The sequence below is a fragment of the Trematomus bernacchii genome, unplaced genomic scaffold (genome assembly GCF_902827165.1).
Source record: "Trematomus bernacchii unplaced genomic scaffold, fTreBer1.1, whole genome shotgun sequence".
Lineage (NCBI taxonomy): Eukaryota > Metazoa > Chordata > Actinopteri > Perciformes > Nototheniidae > Trematomus > Trematomus bernacchii.
In genome coordinates, this window is record NW_022987905.1 from 1,811,213 (window position 1) to 1,826,408 (window position 15,196).

At 40.4% G+C, this 15,196-nt stretch overlaps 1 protein-coding gene across 1 annotated transcript; it reads left to right on the forward strand.

Annotated features, from left to right (window-relative positions):
* Positions 1–239: 239 nt before the first annotated feature.
* LOC117470205 (lebercilin-like protein) lies at positions 240–15,185 on the forward strand. Its single transcript, XM_034114872.1, has 10 exons — positions 240–305; positions 9,648–9,837; positions 10,323–10,588; positions 11,730–11,972; positions 12,669–12,806; positions 12,886–12,955; positions 13,045–13,136; positions 13,330–13,441; positions 14,286–14,351; positions 14,682–15,185. Exons 2-10 carry the CDS (start codon positions 9,669–9,671, stop codon positions 15,044–15,046), a joined length of 1,521 nt encoding a protein of 506 aa, XP_033970763.1. The 5' UTR covers positions 240–305; positions 9,648–9,668; the 3' UTR covers positions 15,047–15,185.
* The last annotated feature ends 11 nt before the right edge of the window (positions 15,186–15,196 follow it).

The window sequence follows — 15,196 nt, forward strand, 5'->3', positions numbered from 1 at the left end:
CCAGCAGGTCCCCAGACCTCACTTTGAACACCTAGCATTTCAAATAGCAGATACAAACACGCTCCTCTTGCAGTATATAACAGTTTGACCTCCAGTAAGTCGTGTCCCCGCTCAGAGAACTTCCAGATAGCAAGTTTTGACATTATTAAAAGTGCGCAAACCGGTACAGGCGACATGGCCTTTGGGGCTTTTTTCCCTCAGTTCAGGCTGGAGGTGCCACCGGACAACACCGGAGCAGCGTCGCCTTCCGGTATGGACACCTGTAATGTGGGAAGTTATTCCTGTAGTGACAGAAGACCACACAGGTAAGGTTTGTTTACACCCGTGGGGTTGATGTGACAAAGTGTGAATACGAAATGCGATTATTGTGGGTTAAAAGGATTAAAGGTTGGAGTCTAGGGGGACATTCATTTAAAAATAAACCACAATATTCCCCTTGGAGAGTATTTAAAAAATATGCTATGATATAAACCAACTAAACTACAAGACAGGTAAACAGAGAAAGTTAGCAGTTAGCTTGGAAATATGCAAGCATTAATACCAATATATGTTTTCTAAGGAATTGCTGTAAAAGCAAACAGAGCTAAAAAGATTAGATTGCACTCAAAGTAGTACTATTGCTGCTTTGTGTGTGTTAGTTGTGTCCTAGCTAGGGGAATCTTTGTGAAATTGGTTGTTTAGTTAAGTGTCAGCTAGTTTAGGCTAATTTTGCCTTTCAAACTTGCCTTGTTTGCTAGCTAAAGATGTCAAAGTACAAGCATTTTAACACAAATCCTTTGTTTTATCATCCATTACAGACTGTACAATGACTGTAAACAGTAATAGGCCTACTGTAAACTCAATGATGCATTTTTAGCATGAAGTCAGATTGTAGTCGTTTAATTATACAAAAACACATGAGAAAACAGTTACTGGTGCACTGCAGTGCAAACAATAATTAAATGAATGTAACACTTGTGTAGGCTGCACCAGTGCAAATTGTTAATTGTTTTTGGTAAAGTAGTCCCTTTCAGTGTGGATAACTGATACAGTATGTTTCTCGAAAGGCAGCTACAGCTTTTCTTTCTTACCAGCTGTTTCAAATTGTCTTGATTACAGTTTCACTGATTGCAATGTGGGAGTGTAACATAGCGTATAGAGCTTTTTCACAGCAGACATTTTTGGATGTCATAGCATGAAAAGTGCTTGTGTAATTGCTCTTGTAAACAACTGCTTTCAATTTAGTTAAGCTAGTTCCAGGCTCATTGGGACTTCTGGTGTTACTAAGACATCCGTAAGCAAATTTATTTCGCCTGTGTTTTTCTTCTGACGAGGCAAAAGGTTCTGTTGTAGAAAAAGGTCTCTAGTGAGTTCTTTAATTTGCCACATAGCAGAAACGGAAACTACAGAGGGTTTTATTTCAGACCACTAATGCCAGTTCATGTATGACATATCCTATATGTCATTATTGTCATATTGCTAATGTAAACTAAAGGCTAGAGATACAAACAGACTGCAGTAAATAGCTTTCATTTTCTAGGAGTGTGATGTAATACCCTGGTTTTACACTTCATATACTATAGTTGTACTAATTCTGTGTACAACACAAGTCAAATGCAAGCGTAGACATTCTCATTAATTCTTCATTAATCCTAGGGGGATTTATAAAGGTTCATCTTCATCTTCTTCAATGTGATTTTTGTTAGTGTCAATTATATTAATTGACGGTTAAGTGTAAAAGAAAGTTCTTGCAAATATTGTGCTCAGTATTCTAACTTTTCCATGTTAGTGTTTGTGTGTGTCTACTAAATAATAGCCTTTTATATACTAAGAATCAAACTAATTTGTTTCACAATATTATTATATATTGTCAGTGTGGTTGTGGGCCTGCAAGAGGCTGACAGATAGTTTTATGAAACTTTAGCTCACAGTAAGTTAAGGTTTATAGAACTATATTGCAAGATGCTAACATGACTGTGGTGTGAGAGATTGCTGTGAAACCGCAGACATCCCAGCCTTGTTGCTATGGGAGCCGTCACCTGGGACAGTTAGGATCTAATTGGGGCTGTGTCTAATATGAAACCTGGCTGTTAGGAGCCACAGCGGTGCGGTGATTAGGCATCTATCTTTTCTTCTGTTCAACAGTTTGCAGCTTTTCCGACGTCATGAATCTATCTTGTGATTCTCTGGGTAGAAATAATGCTGCATGCCAACTGTGTCAGAGCCCGATTACACAGCTCAGTGAGAGCGTTAGAGCGCTAAGGGGCAGCCGTCTAATGATGGGGCTTGTGAAGAGAGCTTCTGGGCTCTTAATAGTTTGTTCTGTAATGTGATCAGATTAAATCAAAAGTGTTGGAATATGCCAAATCTCTTACGACATACGCTCACTCTGGGCTGGATTTCTCTATGGTGCTTTCTGGCCTAAGGAGCTGCTTCAGTGTTGTTGCTATAATCACACAGGAATCATGTTAACAGGGAAATCAATTTAATATTGTTCTCTGCGTGTGTTTGAGTGTGTGTCCTATTCGACTGTTGCTTGAAAACAGAACATCATTTTTTGCTAAAAACAATCACTCATCATCATCCTTAGTGCTTTGTGTGTCTTCACACTGGCAAGAGTGTTTTTCATCTTTGATCTGTTTGAGCTTACAGAGACTGTTTGGCTCTATTGAGTACCAAGTATTTGTCAATGTTCAGGTGCACCAGCTTTTCAGGGGTGAATTTAAATTGAGGTTTTAAATAATTGAGGTGCCAGCCCCTCTAGATTTCTCTGTTGCAGTGAAACACTGCAGAAATGTCACTGATGTCCTGTCAGTTTGTTAGACTAAATTGTTTCTGTTTCTTGCTTTTGGCTATTTATAAATCTAGGACATTATTCACTGATTTTCTTTTTTTGCATTGCGCTCAAATATGCTTGCTGCCTTGACAAAATGATAGGATCAGAATGTCTACAAAAGAGGACAGTCATTGTGACGTCACCCATGTTTTGGAAAGACGTAGGAGCTATAGAGCAAGGTCGCAAAGTTAGCTTACGTAAGCATTAGCTTTCTAGCTACTTTAGGTTGAAAACGGTATTTGTAATTTACGTTAGTTCTTATAGTAATTGAGAAGCTGATTTTAGCAAAAATTATGCTTTAAACTTTACTAAGTGTGAAGAAATTAAAAGCTAACATCTTAGTGTCTTTTGTTACCAGGATGCTGAACAATGATGGGTTAATGACGCCCTACAGCATACTCCGCTTTATTCATCTATTTTAGTCTAATGGAATCATAATTTAGACTTGAAGAGACAAGCGATTAAAACGATAAATTAATTAAAACATGTTTACTGAGGTAATAACTCAGTGAGAAGTAGGGTCATTTTCTAATAGATTTCCACTCAATCTGACTTATTTTACTTAGAAAACGTGTGAAGTGGCCATTAGTAAGAATTGAAGTTTCCCATTGTATGGTGTTCACATGCTGAGCGATAATGATACAACTTACAAGACTCATGCTATGTACGTTTGTGTCAGCTCAACTTCATCCATGGATGTAATTCAGCAAACCCCTGACTCCTGCCCTGCTCTTTTGGTGCATACTGTAGAGGTTTGGTCAGCAGGAATTTAACTGCCAGTTGATTAAACTGCTCTTAGGGAAGCACTTATAAAGAATTCATCTGGTCCAGCACATAACACTTCCTCTGGGCTGGCATCACCCCAAATACAAGAGAATAGATGTTTCCTTTACTTCACCTATACTCACTACCAATCAGCAGAATTAACAGCCACTGCTGCAACCTATGATGTTACACAGTACCTGTTTGAGATGCTAAGGACAAGGATAGAAAGAGAGGATTCATTCAACAGCAACATATCATATGGTGTACGTTTCACTTATAAGGAAAATGATACATGTTTTAAGAGAGTTCTGTTAATCCCTTTTCAAATATATTGCCTTAATCAACTTTGAGAATGTTTTTTTGTCCAATTGTGTCAGAGTTGTATTCATGTATAATTAAGGGCATTAAGAGAAGTATGTTTTGGAATCACACCCCGACCTGTATTATATACAGTATTATTATAACCAGGGGTATCACTATCCAGGAAGCTTGTGTCACAATGTCCAGTGATGGTGACATGGTTAGAAATCTTCCTGTTGTCATTACTGTCAGCACCTCTTCCACTGAGCTTGTCACAGCTCATTAGGAGCACATACTTCTTTTGTTACCATGACATTAAGTGAGCTCTCAGGTAGCACATGGCTCATGCTGATGGCAGTGAACCTGTCTGAGGTGAGGGGACACAGTCAGAGGAGCCCCACACTGTCAGGGATTTACTGGCGCTTTTCTTTACACTGCAGTGAGAATATAAAATCTAGTGAGGCTGAAAAGGCTGGTGGAAGATCTGCTGAGACCTGAGCCAGAAATAGTTTCTTCATGAGTTTACAAACAGTTTTGTGGATGGTTAATTGGAGGAAGAGTGACAGTGGACACATTAGCACACATGCACAATGAATGGATGCAGAAAGTGTGAGGTTAACCAAGTGTGGAGGAAATTCTTAAGAGAAACTTTGTCTTTTGTTATATTTAATAAAGTAATAAAGAAAGTCAATATATAAGTAAAATTGATCCCAAATGTAGGAACAGAGCTACTTCATCCTCAGAGGATAGAGAAGTTCTACAGAACACAGCTTACAGTTACACTATATAGTAGAGAATAGCCAACTGGTCCCACCCTTAAATTCCCTGGCATCATCTAAACATCCCCACCATTAAACCATAACACCCCCTCGTCCTTAACCATTTGCATATCCCCCTTTTACACTTCCTTTTGCCCTCCAGAAATGTAAATCCTTAAAGGTCCCATGACATGCTTTTCTGGTTATTACCCGTCCCCTTGTGTGTTATGTAACTTTTTATGCATGTAAACGGTCTGCAAAGTCACAAACCCTCAAAGTACACCCTGTAGCGAGTAAAACTCTAACACAGAAAAGACCTGTCTATGCTGCCCCAGAACGCCACGTTGGAGATTTCTCTTTTTCAATTTTTTTCTTCCTGGTCATAGTGACGTAACGGTCATAGTGACGTCACGGCTCCGCGGATTGGTCCACACACACACACTCACTCAGCCTTATCTTTTCTCAGCCGCGGCTCCGGATTTCCAGCCTGGCTGTGAGTGTGTGTGTGCTCAGGCTGAGTTTTGCGGTGTCTCGCTGTCTCGCAGACCCCACGCAGCAACCAGGAAACGACACCAGTAATCCAGCTCACACTGTCCGCTCCTCGAGCCTCAAAGGGCGGAGCAGCGAGCCCCGCAACACGGCATCCAGACCCCACGCAGCATTCTCATCTGTTTGTCATTACTGGTGTCATTTTCTGGTTGCTAACAAACGCCATTGTAACACATAATCACTGATGTTCCGCTGTAATTGTGGTGGACTCATCAGAACAGAGTGGGCTCATAGGGAGGGGGGGGCAGGAGCTCCAACAAGGCGTGTAGGACAGAGAGTGAATACACATACTATACAGAGATGCTGTAGATAGATCGTACTTTATTGATCCCAAATTGGGAAATTGTTTTTGTTACAGCAGCATAAAAGGCATTTTACAATAAAACAAAATATACAAGAATAGAAATAAAATAAAATAAAATATAAAATATAAAATATACATGTCGAAATAGAAAATATACATGCAGATATTATATATATATATATATACAAATATATATATTCAAAATATATGGAATTATGGAGTATTAAATATGAAATGTATGAGTAAAATGTACAACGTGGTTTTATTTCTAGAGAAACTATGGAGCAGAGAGTTCTCTTCCAGCCAGAGGTGATTTATTGTACAGAGTTATTGCAGTGGGCAGGAATGTTTTCCAGTATCTGTCCTTGTGACAGGGGAGCTGCAGCAGTCTGTTGGAGAAGAAGCTCCGTTGACTGTCCAGCTGCAGGTGGAGAGGATGGGTGGGGTTATCCATGATGGACAACAGCCTGTTCAGTGTCCTCCTCTCCACCACAGCTTCAAAGGGGTCCAGCTTGATGCCGATGACTGACCCAGCTTTCCTGATCAGTTTATTGATCCTGCTGGTGTCACCGGCTCTGATGCTGCCCCCCCAGCAGACCGCAGCAAAGAAGAGTGCACTAGCCACAACAGACTGATAGAAGATCTCCAGCATCTTACTGCATACGTTGAAGGATCTCAGCTTCCTCAGAAAATAGAGTCGGCTCATCCCCTTCTTGTACACAGCGTCAGTGTTGATCCTCCAGTTCAGCCCATTGTCTAAGTGCACTCCCAGGTACTTGTAGACCTCCACAACTGCCACATCCTCTCCTAGAATGCACAGGGGCAGAGGAGGAGATGTCCTCTTCCTCCTGAAATCAATGACCATCTCTCTGGTCTTGGCCACATTCAAAAGCAGATGATTTCTTCCAGTCCACTCAACAAAATCAATATGAGAAACCAATGTGATTTTGGAACATTGAACAATGTAAATCTATTCTAGTAGACCTCAACAATGGAATTATGATCAGTAGAAATGGCCATGTCATGGGACCTTTAACATATGTCTCTGTTAAACACATACAAGACTAAAAATACAATTTAACAGTGTAAAAGGCAATCGGAGTATAAAGGCCCAGACACACCAGGCCGAAATCGGCCGTCTTCGTTAGTCGGATGACGAAGCGTGCCCTGTCGCCCAAACTCAATTTGATGTGTCCCGAACCGTCGGCCGTGACACGCCTTATTTGGCCTTTCACGGCCGACGCATGGCCGATTCAACATGTTGAATCGGCCGTGCGTCGGACACAAGCAGTCGGACCAAGAAATCACTCTGATTCAGCTAGCGAAGCAGTGCATGAGAAGCGAAACGGTTGCTTGAGAATGTCTTCCACAAGCAACACTCCAATGGCTGATAGCTCCACTACCGCACGAAACATGTTTTCGATGGACGAGAGTGAAAATGGAACGCACACGCTATTTGTTGTTTGTTTAGATCACGCAGTCTGTTCTTGTTCTCTGTCTTCCGGTTGTTGCCTCTTTTGAATGACGAATACACACTACCGCCGCCAGCTGGTAAGGAGAGTTATTGCCACTCACGCATGCGCAGTTCGTACGTGCTCGGCTGAAGTCTTTGCGGTGTGTTCCAGTGCGACACATGGCCAAGACGCAGGAGAACACGGCGACGCAACAGTCGGCGTCGGCGAGTTCTCTGGTGACTGCTTGGTGTGTCAGGGCCTTAAGACTATATGTTTTAAATGATTATATGATAATTTGACACGACACCAAGTACCAAGTTTGTAATACACTATTCATTTGTACATCTGTTTTATAATCTTTATATCCAAACATGTAGGCCTATATATTATTACATTATTACATATTATTATATATTATACAATATTTATTATAATGGGCAAGTCATCATTAAAACCCCTTTTAAACTCTACAATATATAATTTACGTTCTCTATTATCCTATTCTTTGTTCTATGTATATATATTTTTGATGTCCTTTCTTCACTTTTTTTTTTTAAATATATTGTGTACTGCACTGATTTGTAGTCAATAGGCGCTTTCAAACCGGAGTACTTTTCCCAGGAATAATTCCGATAGTTTCTGGGATTTTGCGTTCACACCAAAAAGATCTGGAACTAGAACTTTTTTTTGCAAACCTTTTCACCCCTTTTTAGTCCCTGCTAGAGAGCAGGGACTTTCCTGGGGAGAAAATGTCTGATTGGCTGGGCAAATTGCAAACCACGCCCCGTAACACTCACAAATGGAGAGAGACTAACTTATGGCCGGGGACTTCGGGTGGCAGTATACGCCGTGAAGTTGTTTGCGGCCTGCCAGTAAACCCAAAGCAGAAGAAGAAGTGACGTCAGCAGCTCCCTCAGGGATTTATTCCGGTGTGAACGCGATTTACTAGATAGTTCCAGGATTTAAAAGTTCCGGGGAAAAGTTCCGGGAACTATTCCTGGGAAAAGTACTTGGTGTGAAAGCGTACTTTTCCAAGGAATAGTTCCCCGGAAATCTTTAGTTCCGGAACTATATCTAGTAGATCGCGTTCACACCGGAATAAATCCCTGAGGGAGGATTACGCAAATGATGATCCCGCTGACGTCACTTCTTCTTCTTCTGCTTTGGGTTTACTGGCAGGATTCAATGACGTAGCATCCTTGAAATAGTGTCTCTGAAGGATCCTTCCTCGACATTGAGAAACGCCCTTGCTGTGAAAGCGCCTAATGGTTCACTTGGCATGGAAGCTATTGAAAACATTAAGACTTTTTGAATAGGAAAAATGCTCAATTTCAATAAATTATTCATATAACTAGAGAAAAAAAACACTAAAATCCCCAAAAGAATGTATGACAATAAATGAAAAATAACGTAGGCTACACACAGTCCTGGATGTGCATTCGGCTGCAGGTAGAAGCTGCAGCTCTGTGGACGGTGTGTATCGGCTTGTTTTGATATAAATTAGGTTGAACCTCCCTGTCTTCCTTATGGTTGTTAAGAGACTTTTTTGTGTTTTGATATCGTTTGTGTTGGAGTTATTGAGCCGTCAAATTCGAATCCTAATTTAAACAAACTAGGAAAGCCCTCACTCCACCGTCTTTTACACTGCGTTATCGGCTCTGAGAGGACATTTAAACCTGACTCTACGGCCTCTCGCTTGTATTTTCCGTCGATATCTTAAAACCTTTATCTATCAAGTGTCTTTTCGGATCGCTCAAAATATCCTTTGACCGTTTTATAATTGAAAAACCAAAAAAGCATTGCAGTCGTTTTTCTAGTTTACGAAACAAGATGTTTTGTTATTATTTAGTAGGCCTATTTGTCTTTGTTTACAATTTTACAGTATTTATTTTTAATTTTCACCGCGGGTTACCAAGACAACCGCTCTAGTAACGGCGCTAATATAATTCGGCGCTAATCTGCTATTAACTTAATCTAGCTCATTGTTTACAATTTGTTAGCTAGTAGCTATAGGTTAGTGTGCAGCAGGTGCTCGTGGTGGACCAGGACAGAAAATAAAAGGTATGGACCTGGTTTATTTTTAGGTTAAATCGGTACAAAGAAATTGTGAAAAACAGATACGTTTGTTAACCCCTGTTTTGTATATTGGTTGAATTAGTGGTGGAAGAAGTATTCAGATATTGTGGTATCTTGGCATGGAAGTAGAAGTAGAAATACCAAAGTGTAGGAATAATCTGTTACAAGAAAAGGTCCTTTATTCACAATGTAAAAGTTCAAAAGTATTGGCTTCAAATGAAACTTAAAGTAACAAAAGTAAAAATACTCATTATGTTGATAGGCTCATTCCAAAATAATATTGTATAGGCTATGTTTGGATTATATTATTGATTTATTATTGTAACTAAACTAATTTGAATAATTGTATTTACTGCTGGGTAGCTTGAAGTGAATGTATTCCAGGTGTAACTATTTACTTAAGTAGAGTAACCCAAAAGTCAAAATGACATGATGTACCTTCTGAAGTGTAATGGTGTACAAGTGTAAAGTGTTATAGAATGCAAAAACTAAACTCCAGTGCAAGTACGTCAACATTTATTATATTAACTTTGATACCTTCCTTGACTGCATGCTAAATGATCTCCTACTTAATTTTCCCTTTGTGAAAGACCCCTCTATCTTCCTCACTGTTCCTCTTCTCTCAGTGTGTATGAGCAGATGAGCAGATGATGTGTGTGCGGCAGCAGAGCCTGATGCAGCAGGTCCTCCTCGCTCTCAGGGAGGAGGGCGATGGAGACGCTCTGAGCTGCAGCACTGACTGTGAAGAGAAGGCTGACTCGCTTACGTACAAAAGCCAGGAAGTCAACACATCAAATGAACGCCGAAGACAAAAAGGTATTTCTTTTGACATTACGTTTTAAATCACATTTAAGCAAGGTAACCAAAACAGCTTTCTTCCATCTTAGAAATATGCTGCATAAATGCTAAAAGGTTGAAGTGACCTGAATTGAATTTCTTTTTTCTGTGTAACTTGTGTGTGCCATATTGTTAGGGCACATTTTGCTGCACAATGTGTAAGAAAAAGTGCCATAAAGCTTTATTATTATTATTATATATATATTTTTGTATTATTATTTTATTTTACTTTTAAAAATTAGATTATTATTTATGAAAAATTATGTTATTATTTATTAAAAATATATATATTTTATTGTTTGTATTATTATTATTATTATTATTATTATTATTATTATTATTATTATTATTATTATTATTATTATTATTATTATTATTATTATTATTATTATTATTATTATTATAACCTGTGTAGTAAGACTGTATTGAATTGAAATCTCACTATTATAAATGTTTCTCTTCAGGTAACAAAGAGCCCCAGAAGCAGAAGACCAATCAGAATGCAAACCGCCACGTCCTGAAGCTGCCCCCGATCAAGACCCCCCAGGTTTTGCAACCGAGGATCCAGTCTGCCAGCTCCACCTGCATCAGGGACCTGAAGAGCCGCGTGGTGGATCTGCAGCAGCAGCTGAGCGCAGCCCGGACGGAGACCCGGCTGCTGAAGAACCTCCAGCACCGCCACACGGTGGCGCTGCAGCACTTCCAGGAGTCTGAGAGCAGCGTCTCACAGGTGGGGTGGTTTTTGTCCATTTTGGCATTGAATTTGTTTTAACCAACTTCTTATTCAACTTTCCAGTCATCTCAACAAGATGTCACAAACATATAGATACATATTATATTAGTGTAAATACAGAAAGAGGACATTAGCGACACCCATCCTGCCTTTCCACACAAATTGTAGATGTTGTTTGTTTTCAATTAGGAGTTCATCTCTTCACACAAATGTAATATAACAATTAACTATCCAAACTTGTTTTGATATATCCTTTCATCTTTGTACACTTAATTAGGTGGAAGTAGATCTTATAATGAAGTAAAAGTAATAATATGTCTGTGTGAAAATACTCTGTTACAAGTAAAACTCCTGCATTCAAAATGTTACAAATCTCCAATTAATGTAATGTTCTCTAGGGTTTCTCCTTTAGCATTGTTTACAGAGGGGATACAAGGTTCTGATATAAGTTGGAAGATATCCATTTTTTATAAATATAGTATGTGAGTGTTCCCATCTTGTGATGAGGATTTATTTTTGGAAGCAGTTTAGCCAGCGAAAACATGGTATCTGAATTTAGAGAAGAATCAGCAACATGGTATCTGACTCCAAATACATTTTTTATTTAAGCAGGAGAAGTCTCATTGAGATCTCTTATGCAAGAGAGTCCTGGCCTAGATACAAGAACCTTAACAAGAACAAAGAACATATCATGATCAGAAACGCCGTCATACATCATCTACAGACAGTCATCTGCGGTCACTAAGAAGAGCTTTAAATCTGTTTAGAGGGACCAGCTCCCTGAGTTTCAGCTCATATTGCAGCTGGTTCAGAGCAAATGAAACAACGTAACTGAATGCCCTTTTTCCAGCTCAGTGTGGACTTCATGGACAGTTAGTAAAAACAAGTTCTCTGAGTGAAGCCGATGAATACCTGTACATTTCAGCAGCAAGAATAGCCTTTTCAATAACATGATATCAGATACTATGTCAATCACTTGTCTCCAGAACTGTTTAACTGCAGTATATATTACCAAAAAAAGCATGTCTACCTATGTACCAATAGTCTTTTGATTACACAGAAGGATTATTGATCAGATTTGAATAATGAAAAACATGTGACCAAAACGTCTTATCCGTCCTCTTGGTGACATCCCCAGATCCTCGCCAAGCACAGCAACGAGGCCCGGGTCCTGCAGCAGCTGCTCAGTGAGACCCGCGCCTGCCGGGACAGTCTGGCCCGGCAGCTCCAGAGCACAGAGATCAATCTGCACAGCACCAAGGCCAGTCTGCAGCACCTGCAGCTGCTCAGCCAGGACCACAGCCTGCTGCCCAGAGAGGAGCTCTCCCTCAGGCTGGACAGGGCCTCTGCTCAGCTGGAGAGCAAGGACCGGAGGATACAGGTACAGGGAGGGGCAGGGGGGGGGGAGACAGATCAGAGGTCAGAACTGTAGTCCAGGGTCACTGCAGAGCTCCTGACAGCACCCATGATCACAGCCTGCAACTGTGGATTATATTTGAATACCTGGGAATGTAAATGGGAATCTATATGATTATGCTGCAGCTGAAAGACACTCTTCTCGCAAGTTAAAACCGTTTTTAATCCTTGTACTTTTTATTTATTGACTTTGTAAGTACAACAAAGAGACAGGCCTTATCATATGACTTGAATCCAAGGGCAAAAGGAAAATAATGTATGCACATCATGCAAGTAAATCTTGTTCATTTTAACACTGTGAGTCCTGCACCATTCCCTGTATATTTTTGCACATGTTCTGTTTACCTCCACCTTGCTTTAAATCTGCAAAGCTCTCAACATTCATTCTAGTGTTTGTGTAAATATTTCAATTTTGTATTTGTTTTAATAGTTTTTATAATTTCTTTGCTCTTTCCTACAACATATTCCTCTCTTACTGTGTTAATGTATGCATTACTATACACCAGAACAAATCTCTCGTATGTTTAAACCTACTTTGCAATAAACCTGATTCTGAAATAAATAAATAATCGAAAATCCTTTAATACAATGGATATGTCATTGTGACATTTAAAAAAACAAACAATCATTCTTGTCATGCCCTGGTTTTTGTTGTTTTCAGGACTTGGAGAAGAATCTTGAGTTGAGCCAGGCCTCATTTAACCGCCAAATATTCGCCGAACAAAGAAAGATCAACGAGGCGAAGAAGATTACCGGCTACCTGCAAGAGCAAATATATCACCTGAACAAAGAGATCCAGGTAAGTGAAAAACAGCTGTTTCAGCATTTTAGACGTGTCCTACTGACTCCTACAGATATCATTTGTTCCCTCTTTGCAGGATAGAGAGAGAGAACTGGAAACACACAATATTTACTCCCAAAGATTCCTGAAAGGATCTCCCAAAAAAGGTAAACAAACCCAACAAGCTGCTCTGACTGGTATTTACTTTGTTTAAGTTTAGACGTTTTTTCTCTAAGAGTCTTTTCTTTTTTTACAGGCAGCAAAAGTAAGATGGTTCAGACGGATCCATTAGTCTGTCTCTCCTCTGAAGCTGGGACTCTTTTGGAGTTAAAATATACAGAGAAGCAGGTACGACTCAAATCATGTATTTTCTAGATTTCTTTCACAACATTTGACTCGTTTTCCTACATCTGCTAGAGTTCACTTGTTCATATAAGCTGAATGTAGTTGTGACCTTTCAAGATGTTTCCTTACTTCTGAGACTTATGTAATTTATTAATTTATTTTACTATCTTACATATAGATTCTGTATACCTTTCAGGGTCCTTACAATCCAGTAGAAGAGTCTTTGGCTGTAGACAATCCAGAGACAGGTCTTTCTGCAGATCTCACGTTAGAAGAGAATCACCCAGAGGAAACTGAGACCTGTGCACGTGAGCAATTCATTAATGTTGAATATGCATCACAACAAACAATGCAAACATGCACATTTGTCCATCCATCTTCTACCGCTTATCTGGGGTCGGGTCACTGAGGAAGTAGTTCCAGCAGAGGGCGCCAAACTTCCCTTTCCCTGCCCACATCAACCAGCTCTGGTTCCAGGGTGCTCCCAGGCCAGCGTGGAGATAAAATCCCTCCACCTGGTCCTGGGTCTGCCCCTCTGTCTCCTCCCTGTGCCTGGAAGATCTCTCTAGGGAGGCTGCCATGTGGCCTCCTTGCTAAATACCCAAACCACCTCAACTGGCTCCTTTCTACGAGAAGGAGCAGCCGCTCTGCTCCGAGCCCTCCCAAGTCTCACCTTCCCCCTAAGGGAAGATGCCAGCCGGCCTCCGTAGTTAACCCATTACAGCCGCTTTGATCCGCAGTCTTTTAGTCATGACCATAGGTCAGGGTAGGAACAAATATGGACCGGTAGATTGAGAGCTTTGCTTTTTGGGTCAGCTGTTGGCGGTAAAGCTCCAACTGCTGTGATTCTCCGGCCCATCTCAAGCTCCATTGTCCCCTCACTCAAGACACAAGACCCTGAGATACTTGAATTCCTTCACCTGGGGCAAGGACTCATTCCATACTCGGCGTGGACAGTCCATCGGTTTCCTGTTGATAACCCTTGACAGAAAAACATAGTGGTACTACCTCACAATCCACACTAAACAGCATTTTGTTATCTTTCATTATAGAACAGTATTTTACCATTTAGTTTTTCTACTTTTACTTAAGTAAAAAAGTACTTCTTCCATCTCTGGCCTAACAACACTTTTTTGTTATCTTTGATCATAGAAAATCAAAAGTCAAAGTGTTCTGCAAATCTCACATTAGAGGAGAATCAACCAGAAGAATGTGCAGGTGAGTACTTAATGTTAGCCAATAACCAATCAGAGCAGACTGAGCTCTGGTTTCAGACAGAGGGTCACAAGACGTGCTGCAGCACTCATTGAATCATGGGGGTTTTATTCAAATGTGCAGCATCTGTGGTCTTTTTCTAAATCTATTGAAAACTTGTGGTAAAAGTTGGGATTAGGTAGTCTTAAAAAGTGTTACAGATTTAGGTGATTTATATATTGTATGCTTTATAAATAGACAAACCCGGAGGACAACAGTTGCTTAGTTGACAAGACAACAGAAAGGTCATTCAGTATTAATGAAAAATAAGTATAAAACCTATTTGTTTTTCAGATGAGCAGAGTAGTGCAGATGAGGGCACAGCATATCTATCGGAGGGAGACTATGCTGAAGAAGAGGAGGCACCCGAGGCATCAGCAGAGGAGCGGAAAACAGAGGAGACATCCTACATTCTGGGAAAATCTCTGAATGCTAATGGAGCTGACAGACAAGGATACACGCTCCCCAAAATCAGAAGCAGCTACACTTTTAAACAAACTATTGAGAACATGCACATTGGAAAACCGGCCTACAGCATCTTCAGTGCCTATCAGAGCCCGATGAAGATGGAGACCCTCAGCGGCGAGGGGGGTCCTGAACTCTGTCTACCTGCTGGGAAATCCAGGAAGGGTGTAGCAGGCAGCCCTCAGGGCAAGTAGAGGGCAGTTTGAAACACAAAGATCAGGCTCATCAGGAGCACTTCAGTCCAGGCTAAGCCACTGATTCTGGGATTCAAAAATGTAAGAACCACTTAAACTGTACAGCTGAGAGTTTCCTCTATTGTGACAGCAGATTTTCTTAGACTGAAG

Excerpts from the sequence above, each read along its gene's own strand:
- LOC117470205 (XM_034114872.1), top strand. The coding sequence starts at position 9,669 with ATGATGTGTGTGCGGCAGCAGAGCCTGATGCAGCAGGTCCTCCTCGCT. Across the intron at positions 12,807-12,885 it reads ACCTGAACAAAGAGATCCAG|GATAGAGAGAGAGAACTGGA; the intron begins GTAAGTGAAAAA and ends CCCTCTTTGCAG. Across the intron at positions 14,352-14,681 it reads TCAACCAGAAGAATGTGCAG|ATGAGCAGAGTAGTGCAGAT; the intron begins GTGAGTACTTAA and ends TTTGTTTTTCAG.